Here is a 12,766-nt window from a genome sequence, read left to right as displayed (position 1 = left end):
CAGCTGCCACACTCAAGATGGAGGCGCCGGCGGAGGTGGGCCTCGAGTGGGCGGTCACGTGAGAGGAAGGGCGTGTGTGTGTGGGGTGGGACCATCGGTCCCGGCATGCCCCGCGGCGCGGCCGGCCCGGGGCGGAGCCGCGCTGCATGCCGGGAGCGGTAGTCCGCGTGAGCGGCGCTGCTGAGGGGAGCCGGCTGCGCGCCATGGCGATGAGCTGGGCCGTCCTCTGCGCGCTCGGGATCGCCCTCGGGGCGGCGGCGGGCGACGGTGAGTCCACACGTGACCCGGTCCATACACGACCCGGCCCGTGCAGCCCACGGGGTCCCCAGACAGCCTCTCCCCCCCCACGCGTGCCGCCGGCCGGCGTCCAACGTCCTCTTTTTCTCGCCTGCTCCCTCAGGTGAGGCGGGAAGACCGGCCGCGGACTCTGTTAAGCTCTGTCCTCTCTCCCAGATGGAGCCGGCGGGCTGGCCGTCCCCGACCTGGTCACGCTCGAGAGCGGCAGCGCCACCAACGTGCCCGTGACGCGACGGTAAGGCGCGGCAGGCGAGCGAGCGAGCAAGCGCGCTGCCGTTCCCCTCGGCCCGCGTGGGAGGGGGCGCGAGGAGCCCGCGGGCGCGGCCCCGGGGACAGGGTCTCGTTTAGGAGCGGGACCCGTCGCTCTCGCTGGCGGCAGACCGAACCCTGCGTTTGCCGGGCGCTGCACTCGTGGACGGATCTCTTTTGCCCCCCGCGACACCAACAATAACACGCTTTGTCCAGAAGGATCCTAAGATGTTCCCTGATTATAAGTCCGCTCCCAGCACGACCACATCAGAGCCGCCGAAACGCGCGCTTCGGTCTCCACGGAGACTTTCTGCCTCGGTGCAGTGGCCCTATTTCCAAGCCGCGGGCCAAATAGGAGCTTTTTCCTCGGGGAAACAGAAGTACGGGCCTGTATCGATGCGAGGGAGCGGCGAGGAGGGGCGGAGGGAGAAACGGGGAGACTTCAAGCTTGAAAGCAGCGTGCGTCGGTCTTTCAAAACAGCTGCGTCTGCAAGAAGGGAGACATGCAAGGACCGTGGTCAGTTCAGATTGCTGCATCAGTCACTTAAAAATCGCCTCCGTTTCTAGCGTCCCATCACGTTGGTACCACGGTGGGTGACCAGGCAGAAGCTGCTACACGTGGGCTGCCCAAGATAAGCTTGCGTGCGATATGAAGACTAGACACCTCCTTTAATGCACGCTTAGGCCTAATCTGCCGTCTCCATCTTCACAGGTCTGCAGCGAATGAAACCTTGGTGATAACTTTTAGCGTTACCTATTCGTCCAAGAACGGAACCATCGTGGAGCTACCCGGGCAGGTAAGTAACGGCACCGATTTGCGACGTAGGCTTGCTTTGTATCAGGAGAATACCACTACATCCAGCTTTCATTTCTCTGACAGGTAGACTTCCCTGCTGGGTTAACTAATTCAACCTTTCAAGTGAAAGCCAAAGATGTCGGCCAAGTTACAGTTTACCTTCATACCAATAATTCCAACCAAACCGGGTGAGAAACTGCATTTCATTCCTCATTATCCGCATCTCTCGTCTAAAAGAGTAGGAGCGTTTTCCCTCCTGCCAGCAAGCCACCTACCACCACCTCGCTTTCCCTTGGGGTATATAAATGGTCTGCGTTCCTCTCTCTCGCACTTCCTGTTTTACTTGGGTAATTAGAGCAGTACCACTTAGCTTCTGTATCTTGCATTTATATTGGAATAGTGGAGCAGTGAGCACCTACCCTCCCCTAGCATTTTAGCTTGAGGTTCAACGGCATCTTCTAAAGCACGCATGCAGGCTTCAAGCGTGCCCCGAGTAGGGCACCGCTCGACTCGGAGATCTCCTCGGGCTACCGCGCTGTTGGCTCTACAGATCCTGCATGTGCAGTCATGGAGTCATGTTCCAGAGCCATCCCCGACCCACTTAGTTCATAAGGAGCAGCTGGCACTTAGCACATCCAGAGACCCCTTGCAGCTTAGAGGGTCTGTTAATGAGGGGACCTGTGCTCGCAGGTGGAACTGATACCGGAGCAGACTGCTGAGCCGTGTCTGCTGCTTGTCCAGAATGAGACAGCTCTGCAGGATGCTGCAGTATGGCTGCTTCCTCATTCTGCTTCTGCTTTTTACAGCTGCTTGATCGCAGATCTTACCCCATCTTGTCAGACAGGCAGGAGCACAGGCTGCACCACATTGCTTACAGAGCACAGGGTGATATGCATCAGTTACACAATGGAAACCTCGTGCTAGGAGCCACTGAAGCACGGGGCTAGACAAATTGCTGCTGAAGGATTTGGGGGGGGGGGGGGGGAGAAAATGAAGGAAGAAAGGGCCCAGAGGCTGGGAGCTAGGGGTTCACAGGGGAAAGCTCTTTTAAACCCACCCTACATCTTCCGTGCTGTGTTGAACTGAGATCCACTCACTCTAGAGCTTGCTTCTGCATGCAGAGATGTGTCACAACAGGTACAAGCTGACTGACTGGCACAATTTCTTTTCCAGCCCAAGGATTCGCTTTCAGGTGCTTCATAGCCAGATACTGCGATACATAGACCAGGTGATTGGCTGGATCTACTTCTTAGCCTGGTCGATCTCCTTCTACCCACAGGTTATTGAGAACTGTCGGCGAAAGAGGTAAGGGGATATCTGAGTGCATTTCACAGCTCTCTTTCTACAAGAAACGTCACTGTATGGAAACACTGGTGGGTAGGGTGGGACAGTTTTCCTCTCCCATGAACGAGCTGGTCCCCATGAAAGAAAAGCAAGGTATTAGTGTAGGAGCAAATTTGATTTCAGTAACAGCTAAATGTCCTAGTAATCCAGTCCTTGCTTAGGAGGCCTGTCAGAGCAGCGGCTCAGAAGCCCTTAACTTGTACAAAACATCCCCTGCAAAGTGCCACTGAAATCAAGGGATGGGGCGAGGAGTTACCCTGGATTGTTCCCCCGTTAGACACCAGAGGGAGCCCGGTCATTAGAATTTCACCAGAGCTAGTAGGGGTGCATTTGGGAAGTTCACCCCCATTCACACTTGCATCTGTTTCAATTCTTGTGAATAAATTCTGGGAAGAGGAAAGGGAGAGCGCAGAGAGATGGGGCTCCACTCTGTCCTAGCGATCAGCCTAGATCACCTTCCATGACAAGCTGGAGTGGGTCTGATTTTTCTACCAGCCCCTGGGTCTAACGTAAGGTATACTCCTTGCCCTGCACCACATTTCCACTCTCTTGGAAGGCAGGTTGCATTTCAGCTAAGCCCTGCTGTGCAGACTGCCTGCCTCTGAACACTAGATTTATCTAGCCAGCCGCCTATTGGGGAAGCTCCTTGAACTCCTTTTCTGAACTGAGCTATTTGAGGAAGCAAACAAGTGATGGCCTTTGACAAGTGGAGAACCTCTGCTGACACACGAGGGCAGCAGAGTGCCCCATCTCGCCAGGGGCGGAATTGCTCCAACCCCAGTCCTAACGTCTGACTCACTGGGGCTGGGTGCAGCGAGCATAGGCTGCCTCCTTTGAAAGATCAGCTTTGTAAACATCAGACTGTGCTGGTGCCTTTCACATGAGGGGCAGCCCACCGCTGCTTCCCAGCCCACAAAGGCATCTTTTAAAAAGCAATGTGGTTGCACTCTTTGTTCTAGGAAATCCAGAAACCCTTAATTAGCACTTTCTACTACTGAAAACTCGGTTTCTGTTGTCCTGGCCCTGCTGCTCTGTATATTGAGGGCTCCTTTCCCTCCTTCTAAGAGCAAGTTCTGATTTATTCTCCCTGTTAGTGTTGTTGGGCTGAGCTTTGACTTCATCGCATTAAACCTCACTGGCTTCATAGCATACAGCGTGTTTAACGTGGGACTCTTCTGGATCGTTGCCATCAGGGTAAGTGCCCTTTGTGTTGCCACAAACCAGCTTCCCTGTGGAACTGAGCCTGGGAGCTGACCTGCCTGCTTCCCTCTGTTCAGGAGCAATTCCTACATCAGTATCCCAATGGCGTGAACCCTGTGGAAAGCAGCGATGTCTTCTTTAGTCTCCATGCAGTAATCATCACGCTCTTTATCATCTTTCAGTGCTGCATATATGAGGTGAGTGTTGCCTCTGGCACTTAAATTCCACAAAGGTGACTCAGCCCTGGCAGAGCCTCCAAGCTGCGCCCCACCCCCTGGCCCTTGTTCTTCCTCTGGGCAAAGTAGATCCTTCCCTCTCCTTCACATTACTGGAAACAGAACCTCACAGCCCAGCTGCCTTGGCTTGCTAGAGCTGGTGCTAACTCCCCCGTGACTGTAGCATGCTCTTTCCCAGAGCCTGCAGGTGCTCTGGGTTTATAAATTCCCTCCTTGGGGCCATATGATAGCTTGTTTCGCATAAATACAGAGTGTATAAGGGCTCCAGAAACAATCGCCCCCTGCTTTAGCTACCACCAGAAGCTGCTCTAAACAGAATGAGTTGTTCACATGCATTTCCCATCCCAGCTTGCTCACCACATGGGCCTAGGTTGGAGTCCTATGTGACAGCCAAGAGCCCACTCCCTCAACCAGCTTTCTGCTCCTGGTCTTTTTTGCTCCTGTGGAAGAGACCAGTTCTTATAGCCTCTGCCCCCCTTGTCAGGTGACCATTTGCTTCGTTCTCACTGCCTGGGTTTGAGAACAGAGATCACTTTGCTCTGGGTGCTCCCTTTCCCTGTGCAATCAGCAGCTTAATGACCCACACTACCTGTTAGCACTGTGCCAGGTGTGACAACTTCTGAGAGAGACAACCAGGCACCACAGGCAAAATGGTTTTGGAGCCTGACAAGTCACCAGGTTCTGGCTGAACTCCTTAATTATCTTTAGATGCCACAGACCATCAGGCACCCCTCATGGGAGCCATAGTCCTATTTCTGGCTGCCTTGTCCCCAAGCTGCTAGTGTTCCTCGTTTCACAGCACCTGTCCTTGTGAGGGAGGAAGGGAATGCCCCTAATTGCAGGAAACTGAGGCCCAGTTATTACAAAGCCAAATACCACCCCCCCACCCTAGCTGGCTGCTGCCTTCCCCAGTACAGCATGTGGTAAAGATGACCTGGCAAGCTTTCCAAGCCCCAGAACCTGTTTCAGGAGCATAAAGCCCCACAGGTTCTGTTACTGAACCCTAAACTTGATCAAAAGAGCCAGTTGCACATCTCCCACAGCCATGCAGTGCCCGTGCCTGCTTCCACCTGGGCGCCAGGGCTCTCAGTGTTCCTGTGGGAATTGGGGTCTGCTGTTACACTGCTTAGCAGGTTCCACAAGCTGCCAGGCAGTTGTTTTGCAAGAAGAGGGGACAAGCTGTCTAGTAGCACAGAGGTGCGTGGCTGATGACCTGCATGTTGCGGGGAGCCCAACACACGCTAAGGGAAGGGCTGGAGCGGGGAGGAAATCAGGGATCCGGGTGTAACAGACTGCAGACTTATCTTATGTCCGTCTCTTTCAGAGAGCTAGCCAGAAAGTCTCCAAAATAGTGGTTGGGCTGCTGGCGCTTGCATGGATCTTCACCTTCACCATGCTGTCTCTAGCTGCGGCTGACCAGATCACATGGCTACAATTCTTATTTTTCTTCTCGTACGTTAAACTGGGAGTCACGCTGATCAAATATTTTCCACAGGTAAAACCAGGAGCTTAGGATTCTTTGTACCTTAGTGGCAGCCAGGTGTCACACAGGTGACAACCGAGCAGGAAAAGCCATGCAGGCTACCTTTTAATAGGCACAGGATATAATCCCGGAATGCTAAGATTAGAGCCGTGACTTAAAGGGACCCCTCCTTGATTGATTGCTTCCCTGCTAATACCAGATTATGCAGTGCTCTTTTGCAATATGTAGGAAACTATTTACTGCTGAAGCAGGAAACCTTGCTTCTACAGCAGGCAAATAGACTGAGCAAAGGTCACAACAAGGTGCATGTTCTGTCTCAGTTGAGTGTTTTTAGCTGGAAAATCTGCCTCCCCCCCAAAAGAATCAAGCAATCCCATCTGACTTTTATGGGTGAGAACAGAAGTGGCCAATTTCCTGTGCCCATGGCCCCCAGTGGTCTGTTGCCCTGGGCGCTGCACATGCACTGAATTTAATGACTTGGTTTTCCCCTCTCAGGCATACCTGAATTTTCGTCGCCAGAGCACAGAGGGGTGGAGCATCGGAAACGTCCTGTTAGACTTCATCGGTGGGAGCTTCAGCCTCCTTCAGATGTTTCTGCAGTCGTACAACAACGGTGAGCAGAGCTGAGAGGTCTGTTACTAGCTCCCTCTAAAGAGAAACCTGCTACCAGGTGGGCAGTCGCTCGCACACATCCCGATGCTGTTCCCAGACAGGGAAGCCACACCTGGCAGCCCACGCGGCGAGCTGTGCTCTGACACGACGCATGAGTTTATGGTTACCTGCTGGCACCTTTTTAAGCTGTCATACTGGGCAAACTGCAGGGCATGGCATGGCATGGCAAGGACCAGCTTCAGTGCAGCTGATCAGTCACAGCTGTCACTAACACTTCATCACCTCCAAATAATAGCGATGACGGCATAGCAGAACTATTACCGCTACTGATAAGGGCCAAGACCGGGTTGTAGGGCTGTAGGATCAGTTAGCGGGCCTGACCACGCAGCTCTCTCACTTGACGTTTCTCTCCTCCAGAGGAATGGAAGCTGATCTTTGGAGATCCCACCAAGTTTGGACTGGGCCTCTTCTCCATTGTCTTCGATATCCTATTTATGATCCAGCATTACTGCCTCTACAGGACACGAGGATACGAGCCTTGTGACTGAGGCCTTCGCCCTGCGTGGACACCAGGATGGGATGAGTTGGCCTTACCACTATGAGATTGCCTGATTAGTTGCCAGGTTCCTCTTCGGCAGGGACTGTGGTGAACCCCCATCCCACTGAATGCCAAATGCCTTAAAAGGATACCACGTTATCCACCCATTGACACAGGGAAGAGATCAGCTCTTCAAGCTAGTTTGGAGCCAGTCCGGCTTGGGCTGTCCTAGCTGCGGCTCTCCTCACTACTCTAATATGGGTGCGATTATGCAGGATCTCCTTTGTGCTAGTTTCCAAAGAGTCAGAACCCGGGCCAGCAAAACCCCTCGCTATCAGGGACCTAATACAACCAGTGCTAACAAAGTAACAGGGGAACAGTTAGGTTGGCAGAGAGCAGCATCCAACCACTTTGCCTCTCCCTTCCAAACCAGGCTGTACAAGTAGAAGCTGCTGACACCTATTTGGGGTTGTCTCCATCAGGACATGGGTAGCAAGGGACACCCCACTCCTGCAATACATTCTGTGACAGCCAGTGGCTGAACTTACTAAGTGCAAGAAACCTAATGCGTTCACTTGAGCAGCTCCTCTGTCACTCAGCTTTTCCTCCCAAAGGTGCTAAGTAGCCCAGATCAAGCGTGAGACTTTACTGCACTAAATAGTGAGCTATTGACCCCCGGTCCTGGGGAAATGCCTAGAGGTGTGTTTGCCGAGATGAGAACAGCTGGTGTGAGAACTCCACGTGGGCCGGGTTCAACAGCCTAAGAATTAAAAACTTGTACGACGCATCTTAAAGCCTTTACCCTTTCCTGAGTGTTCTGGGCCATAACTAAGCAGTTGTAACTCCTTCCAAGCAGACGTCAAAATAGGGACGTCCCCCAAGGAAGGGAGGCAGGAGGGGGTGGGTACTTATGGGAAAGGGCTGAGTAATACCTGCTGGGTCTTGCAGTAGTAAACCATCAGTTCAACCGCAAGATCAGCCAGGGTTGTTCCAACGTTGGATTTATGCCAAATTCAGATGACAGGCCTCTCCTGCGAGACCCCCTACCCTGGTCACAGCCTGCTGCAACTCATGCCATCACTGCCCTTTCATCGCTCTACCTGGCGTGGGCAGCCACGTGTTTAAAAGGCAACCCTTGCTCTAAGGCAACCAAACGGGAGAGGCAGGAGGACCATGCTGAAACAGGAAGCAACATTAGTTGTTTTAAACGTGAAAAGAAGGCCCTTTAAGAAATCCAGTTTGTTTTATTGTGTGTAAAATCAAGTGAACCAGCAGTACAAACAGCAGTGTGTACACCGCTACAGTAACAAAAATAACAGCTTTACCACAACTTGTCATTGAAGGTACAAAAAGTCAGGAATATTGGAATTATACAGTATAAAGTATTAACAAACAAGGCAGAGAGACAGCTGCTGGTGCGTAGAGAGAATATTCTTGGAGATGCGTTAATCAAGATTAAAACGTCATTAGTCAACCCCAACATGGCACTGCAGTCACGTGCTGAAATAAGTTAGTCTAACACCTCCTCAGTGTCTATGTACAATAACCTGACGCCTGCGGAGAAGAGCATAACCACACAGTATGCGAGTCAGTCGAGAGATCAAATACCAGACGTAGTTTTTGGATAGCTGTAATTAAAGCTAGCTCGTGTTCAATTCAGTGAAGTACTGAAGCAACCTGTGCACCAAGAACCTTACGCTTGTAATTCAGTATGGCTGCAGGGGCCAGAATTTTGGCATGTGTTTGTGCCAGTGAACTCGCACAGCGGGCTCCTTCCAGCCCCCAGGTCAGCCATGGTAGGTAAAGGAAGAGCGTCCCCCTGCAAGGCTGAGTAAACGCACGCTCTACTCGAAAGCTTCTCTGCTAGAAGCGAAGCAAGCAAGTGGAGCTCTGCAAGTACGAGTGGTCTTGTTAAGTTCAGGCTGTTTGAGGAATCCTGTCCCTTGGGATGTGAGCCTGCCTGCGCAACAGTTACGGCACTTGAAAAGCTCGCACTATTTCTCAGTGGCTAAGAGAAATCTTTCCTTCAAGCCTGAGGCTCTTGGACAATTCATGCACTGCAGATGGTTTCTGCATCATTCGGTGGACACTTGTGTCCCTCGTGCTGGACACGGGGGCTACAGGCAATGCCACATTCCCGCAGGAGACTATGGTGTTGCACGTCCCGCACTGTGTCCTAGCCGGTGAGCTAGCACACAACGCAGGAAAAGCAGCGGAGCCCTTCCTTGCCGCACTATGGACTTCCTACACCCTCCAACTTAGCCGTGGCATCTTCACTGGAGCCCCACCTAGCGGAGAAGGAACTGCCGCTCAGCGCCAGTCTTGAGGGGTCTGTGAAAAGCCTTAGTAGCAAACACGCACTTCCCCCCCCCCCTCACGCCCCTGTGGAGTGAATGAGAGCGAGCCTGCGCTGCTGAACCCGTGATCTCCCACGCAGGAACAGACTCGCCTGTCAGTTCAGGGTAAGCACCAAGAAGCATTTCTCCAGTTCCTTCCCTAAGCAGCTTGTGTCCCCTCCTTGCAGTATGGCTAACATCCCCCCCCACGACCCCCCTTCCCGTAGCGTTATGGCTTTCGGCGTGCAGCAGGGTCAGGCTGTCCTACGTGCTGCACCCTCACGGAAGACTTCCCGAAAGAGAACCTGCCCTAGCGGCCAGGAGTTTGTTGTCGCCAGTTCTGGGCAGGGGGAAAGCCGTGCTGGGAGAAGTAGTGTTTCCTAACCGCCGGCTGGACGCCAGCGCTCGCTTCCCCGCGTTGGGGAGAGTCAGTCTGGTTCCCGTCCCCACCCTGCTTGCCGCCCCTCCCCTCCCCCGACCTGGCGAGCCGTTAGGACATCATGGACTGCTGCACGGCCTTCTGCAGCGACTGCCGGGTCACCAGCAGCCGCACCACTTCTTCGTTCCTCTTGGTCAGCCGCTTCCTCGCTTGGTCGTGAGTCACCATGGTCATGTCCCAGCCGTTCACCTGCACAGGAGGAGGAGGAGGAAGGCTCAGTGCTGCCGCAGGCGGTGGGACCAGACGGTCCCACGTCGCGCTGGCCCCAGTGGATACATCAGGCAGGGGCAGAATTAACCCGTGTGGGTCTTCTCCAGCGCACGGTGCTGCACCTAAAGGGCTCCAGCAACTCATGCGCGTGCAAGCAAGAGTCCTGGCACTCCCTGGGCCCAGGAGATGCGCAAAGCACCCGCTGCCCTGGACCTTGCCCCCGTGTGATAACGTTTCCTCCGTCGTCGTTCAGGACCGTTCCAGGCCCCACGACCCCTTACCCAGGTTACAGCCCAGCCCTCCCGGGGGTGTGTTGCCTGCCAGCGTAAGGCTGCTTCAGGCTGCGAAGCCGTCTCCCTAGGGCCCAGGCGTCCCGCGGGGAAGGCAGCGGCTCTTCAGCGCCGCGGGCAAAACGGAGACAAGAGGGTCCAAGTCCTCGGGCTTCTGCTCCCCCGCGGAGGGACCGGGAGGACGGCTTGGGCCTTACCTGCATGATCTTGTCCCCGATCTGCAGTCCCGCCACTTCGGCCGGGCCTCCCTCCGTCACCCGCGTCACATAAATGCCCTGCAAGAGCCCGGCCGCCGTTACCCCGCGAGCCGCCCCGCCCCGCGCCGCGCCGGCCGAGCGTTTCCCGCGGCGCCGGCTCCCCGCGAGCGGCCACGGCCCCGCGCCCGACCCACCCACCCACCCGCCCGCGGCGGCCGTCCCCGGGGAGACCCCCCCCCGACCCACCTTGTCGGTTTTGTCCTCGGAGAAGGGGTTCTGCGCGGGGTCCTGGTCGATGCCGCCGCCGATGCTGAAGCCCAGGATCAGGTTCTCACCTTGACGCAGCTTGTGGATCTCGATCCTTTGCTGCGGGGACGGGGGGAGGGTGAGGGGTCGGCCCTATCGGCGCCCCCCACGTGGGTGGGCGCGAGGGAGGGGTCTCCCGCGCCCCGGTGCCCGCACTCACCACGACGGCGGTGACCGGCTGCCCGGGCACGTAGGACATGGCCCTGCCGATGCCGCCGCCGCCCCGGCGAACAAAAGCTCTGGAGGCGCCGGCCACGCCCCACCGCCCAATGGGGCGCGGCTTCCGCTGACGTGTCGCCGCGCCCCGGAAGCGGAAGGGGCGGGCACGGCGCCCCTTGACCCAAGATGGCGGTGCGGCGCTTCCGTTAGAGCTCTCCTCAGCGCGGCGGCGGGCCCGCCATGATGGCGGCGGCGGCGGCGCGGCGCGAGGGCCCGCCCTTCATCAGCGAGGGCGCGGTGCGCGGCAACGCCGCCATCCTGGACTACTGCCGCACCTCGGTGTCGGCGCTGTCGGGCGCCACGGCCGGCATCCTGGGCCTGACGGGCCTGCGCGGCTTCGTCTTCTACCTGCTGGCCTCCGTGCTGCTGTCGGCGCTGCTGGTGCTCAAGGCCGGGCGCCGCTGGGGCAAGTACTTCAAGTCGCGCCGGCCGCTCTTCACGGGCGGGCTCGTGGGCGGCCTCTTCACCTACGTGCTCTTCTGGACCTTCCTCTACGGCATGGTGCACGTGTACTGACCCGCCCTCCACCTCCACGGGCGACAGACGCGGAGCCGGGTGAGCGCCGGCCGGCCCCACGCGCCGGGCACGAGGACGGTCGGGGGGTGAAGGCCCGTCTCTCGCGGGGCGCCTGCTGCGGGCGCGCGGCCGGGCTGGCGCCGCCGTCCCGTCCCGCCGCCGCGCGCCTGCTGGCCGTTTCCCGGCCGCCCCTGCCGTTAGCGCGGCCTGAATACGCACGTGCAGCGCGAGGCGGCGGCGTTGGGTCTCTTTCTCTTCGCTCCCTGCCCGGGGAAAAATCCCGCGCGGCCGCCCACCGTCCGTAGCGAGCGGCGAGGCTGCGCCCCGGTCACGCCCGGTCGGAGCAGGCTGGATTGATCCTGGACTAATTAATCTGGGATTACTCGAGTCTCCCGGGCGTGGCAGTCGCTGCGCTCTGGCCAACTCCGGCGTCCCCGCGGTGAACAACGGCGACGGGCGCGTCGTGTAAAGCTCCTTCAACCAGCCGTTTCAGCACGGCCATACCGATATACAACGTGCGCCGGGCGCTTTAATTAAAGCAGCTCTCGGAGCCGTTCTCATTAAAGCGTTTCTACCCCCAACTCCCCGAGCCTGTGGTCTCTCGTTTCCTCTACCATAACGGGGCTCTAGGGTGGACTTGCCTCTACGTGAGCCTTGAGTCTTTCGGTGTTGCCAAAACTCATGTAAACGGCTCGGCCAGGTCACTGTCACCGGCTGAGGTACGAGGAGAGAATTGGCCGTAAACACTTTTCTGTTCCCGGGGCAATAAGAAGCACCGACGCAGGCAGGACCTTTAGTGCAACACGTGCGTCCCATCCCCCCCTTGAGGTTTGGTGGTGTCTGATCCTGCCGTGCGACACGTTACTGACTGCCCCCGCGGGGTAAGGCAGCGGTCTGCGGGGGAAGGAAGCTGGTGGGCGTCTCGTGTAATCACTTACGTGAATGGCGGCCTCCTCAAAGGTCGGACGCTCGAGCTGAGCCTCGGCAGTTCTCGTGCCGTTTTTAAAGAGACCGGCGCTTTTGTTACCCAGAGGCGGGCATCGTCATCAACGGGGATCCGGGTTCTCCGTTTCCCACGGAAGAACGGAGAAAACCCGCGGATTTCCCATTTTTGTCAGAGAAAACGCAGATTTTCCCTTTTAGCAGGGAAACCCGTGCATTTCCCCCTTTTGCAAAGAGCTGTGCAGATGGCAGAGCTCGGGCCTGCAAGAGCTAATTGCAGAAAGGGCCGGAAACCCCCAGCCCTGCCCGGAGTGGGAGGGGAAGGGCAGGGCCTGAGGCTCTCACCTCCCAGGCTGCACCACGGCTGATTAAGTGGGGCTTGCAGGGGGCTGGACCCCTCTGGCGGGTCATGGCGTCTGCTGCAGCTGCTGGGGGCAGGGAGCTGTGGACCTGCCAGCTGGGGGGTGGGCCTTTAATTTTAATCGGGGATTTTGGGGGGTTTTGAATCAGAGAGAACCAGGATCCCCGGTCGTCGATAGCCTCATACAGTAGAAAT

At 56.6% G+C, this 12,766-nt stretch overlaps 3 protein-coding genes across 4 annotated transcripts; 2 read left to right on the top strand and 1 right to left on the bottom strand.

Moving 5' to 3' along the window:
- Positions 1-148: 148 nt before the first annotated feature.
- Positions 149-7,542, top strand: CTNS (cystinosin, lysosomal cystine transporter). The gene is made up of 10 exons (XM_019491953.2): positions 149-267; positions 454-532; positions 1,259-1,343; positions 1,427-1,530; positions 2,516-2,647; positions 3,781-3,880; positions 3,964-4,083; positions 5,447-5,617; positions 6,101-6,218; positions 6,635-7,542. Exons 1-10 carry the CDS (start codon positions 204-206, stop codon positions 6,763-6,765), a joined length of 1,104 nt encoding a protein of 367 aa, XP_019347498.1. The 5' UTR covers positions 149-203; the 3' UTR covers positions 6,766-7,542.
- A 437-nt stretch (positions 7,543-7,979) lies between these two features.
- TAX1BP3 (Tax1 binding protein 3) lies at positions 7,980-10,814 on the bottom strand. 2 transcript variants are annotated; one of them, XM_059717631.1, is made up of 4 exons: positions 10,694-10,814; positions 10,474-10,593; positions 10,228-10,305; positions 7,980-9,719 (listed from the first exon to the last, which is right to left on the bottom strand). In XM_059717631.1, exons 1-4 carry the CDS (start codon positions 10,730-10,732, stop codon positions 9,582-9,584), a joined length of 375 nt encoding a protein of 124 aa, XP_059573614.1. In that variant the 5' UTR covers positions 10,733-10,814; the 3' UTR covers positions 7,980-9,581. The 2 variants fall into 2 exon arrangements, with proteins under 2 accessions (XP_059573614.1, XP_059573615.1); XM_059717632.1 differs by lacking the exon at positions 10,228-10,305.
- Positions 10,815-10,836: 22 nt separating this feature from the next.
- On the top strand, positions 10,837-11,849 carry EMC6 (ER membrane protein complex subunit 6). Its single transcript, XM_006275201.4, has one exon. It carries the CDS (start codon positions 10,933-10,935, stop codon positions 11,266-11,268), a length of 336 nt encoding a protein of 111 aa, XP_006275263.3. The 5' UTR covers positions 10,837-10,932; the 3' UTR covers positions 11,269-11,849.
- Positions 11,850-12,766: the final 917 nt, after the last annotated feature.

Source organism: Alligator mississippiensis, chromosome 14 (genome assembly GCF_030867095.1).
Source record: "Alligator mississippiensis isolate rAllMis1 chromosome 14, rAllMis1, whole genome shotgun sequence".
NCBI classification, from domain to species: domain Eukaryota; kingdom Metazoa; phylum Chordata; order Crocodylia; family Alligatoridae; genus Alligator; species Alligator mississippiensis.
This window is presented reverse-complemented; position numbering and strand designations above follow the sequence as displayed.

Coding starts and splice junctions, on each gene's coding strand:
- CTNS (XM_019491953.2), top strand. CDS start 204: ATGGCGATGAGCTGGGCCGTCCTCTGCGCGCTCGGGATCGCCCTCGGG. Junction 3,881..3,963: donor TCTGGATCGTTGCCATCAGG/GTAAGTGCCCTT, acceptor CCCTCTGTTCAG/GAGCAATTCCTACATCAGTA. Junction 4,084..5,446: donor TTCAGTGCTGCATATATGAG/GTGAGTGTTGCC, acceptor CGTCTCTTTCAG/AGAGCTAGCCAGAAAGTCTC.
- TAX1BP3 (XM_059717631.1), bottom strand. CDS start 10,732: ATGTCCTACGTGCCCGGGCAGCCGGTCACCGCCGTCGTG. Junction 10,306..10,473: donor CCGAGGACAAAACCGACAAG/GTGGGTCGGGGG, acceptor GGGCTCTTGCAG/GGCATTTATGTGACGCGGGT. Junction 9,720..10,227: donor TCGGGGACAAGATCATGCAG/GTAAGGCCCAAG, acceptor CCTCCTGTGCAG/GTGAACGGCTGGGACATGAC.
- EMC6 (XM_006275201.4), top strand. CDS start 10,933: ATGATGGCGGCGGCGGCGGCGCGGCGCGAGGGCCCGCCCTTCATCAGC.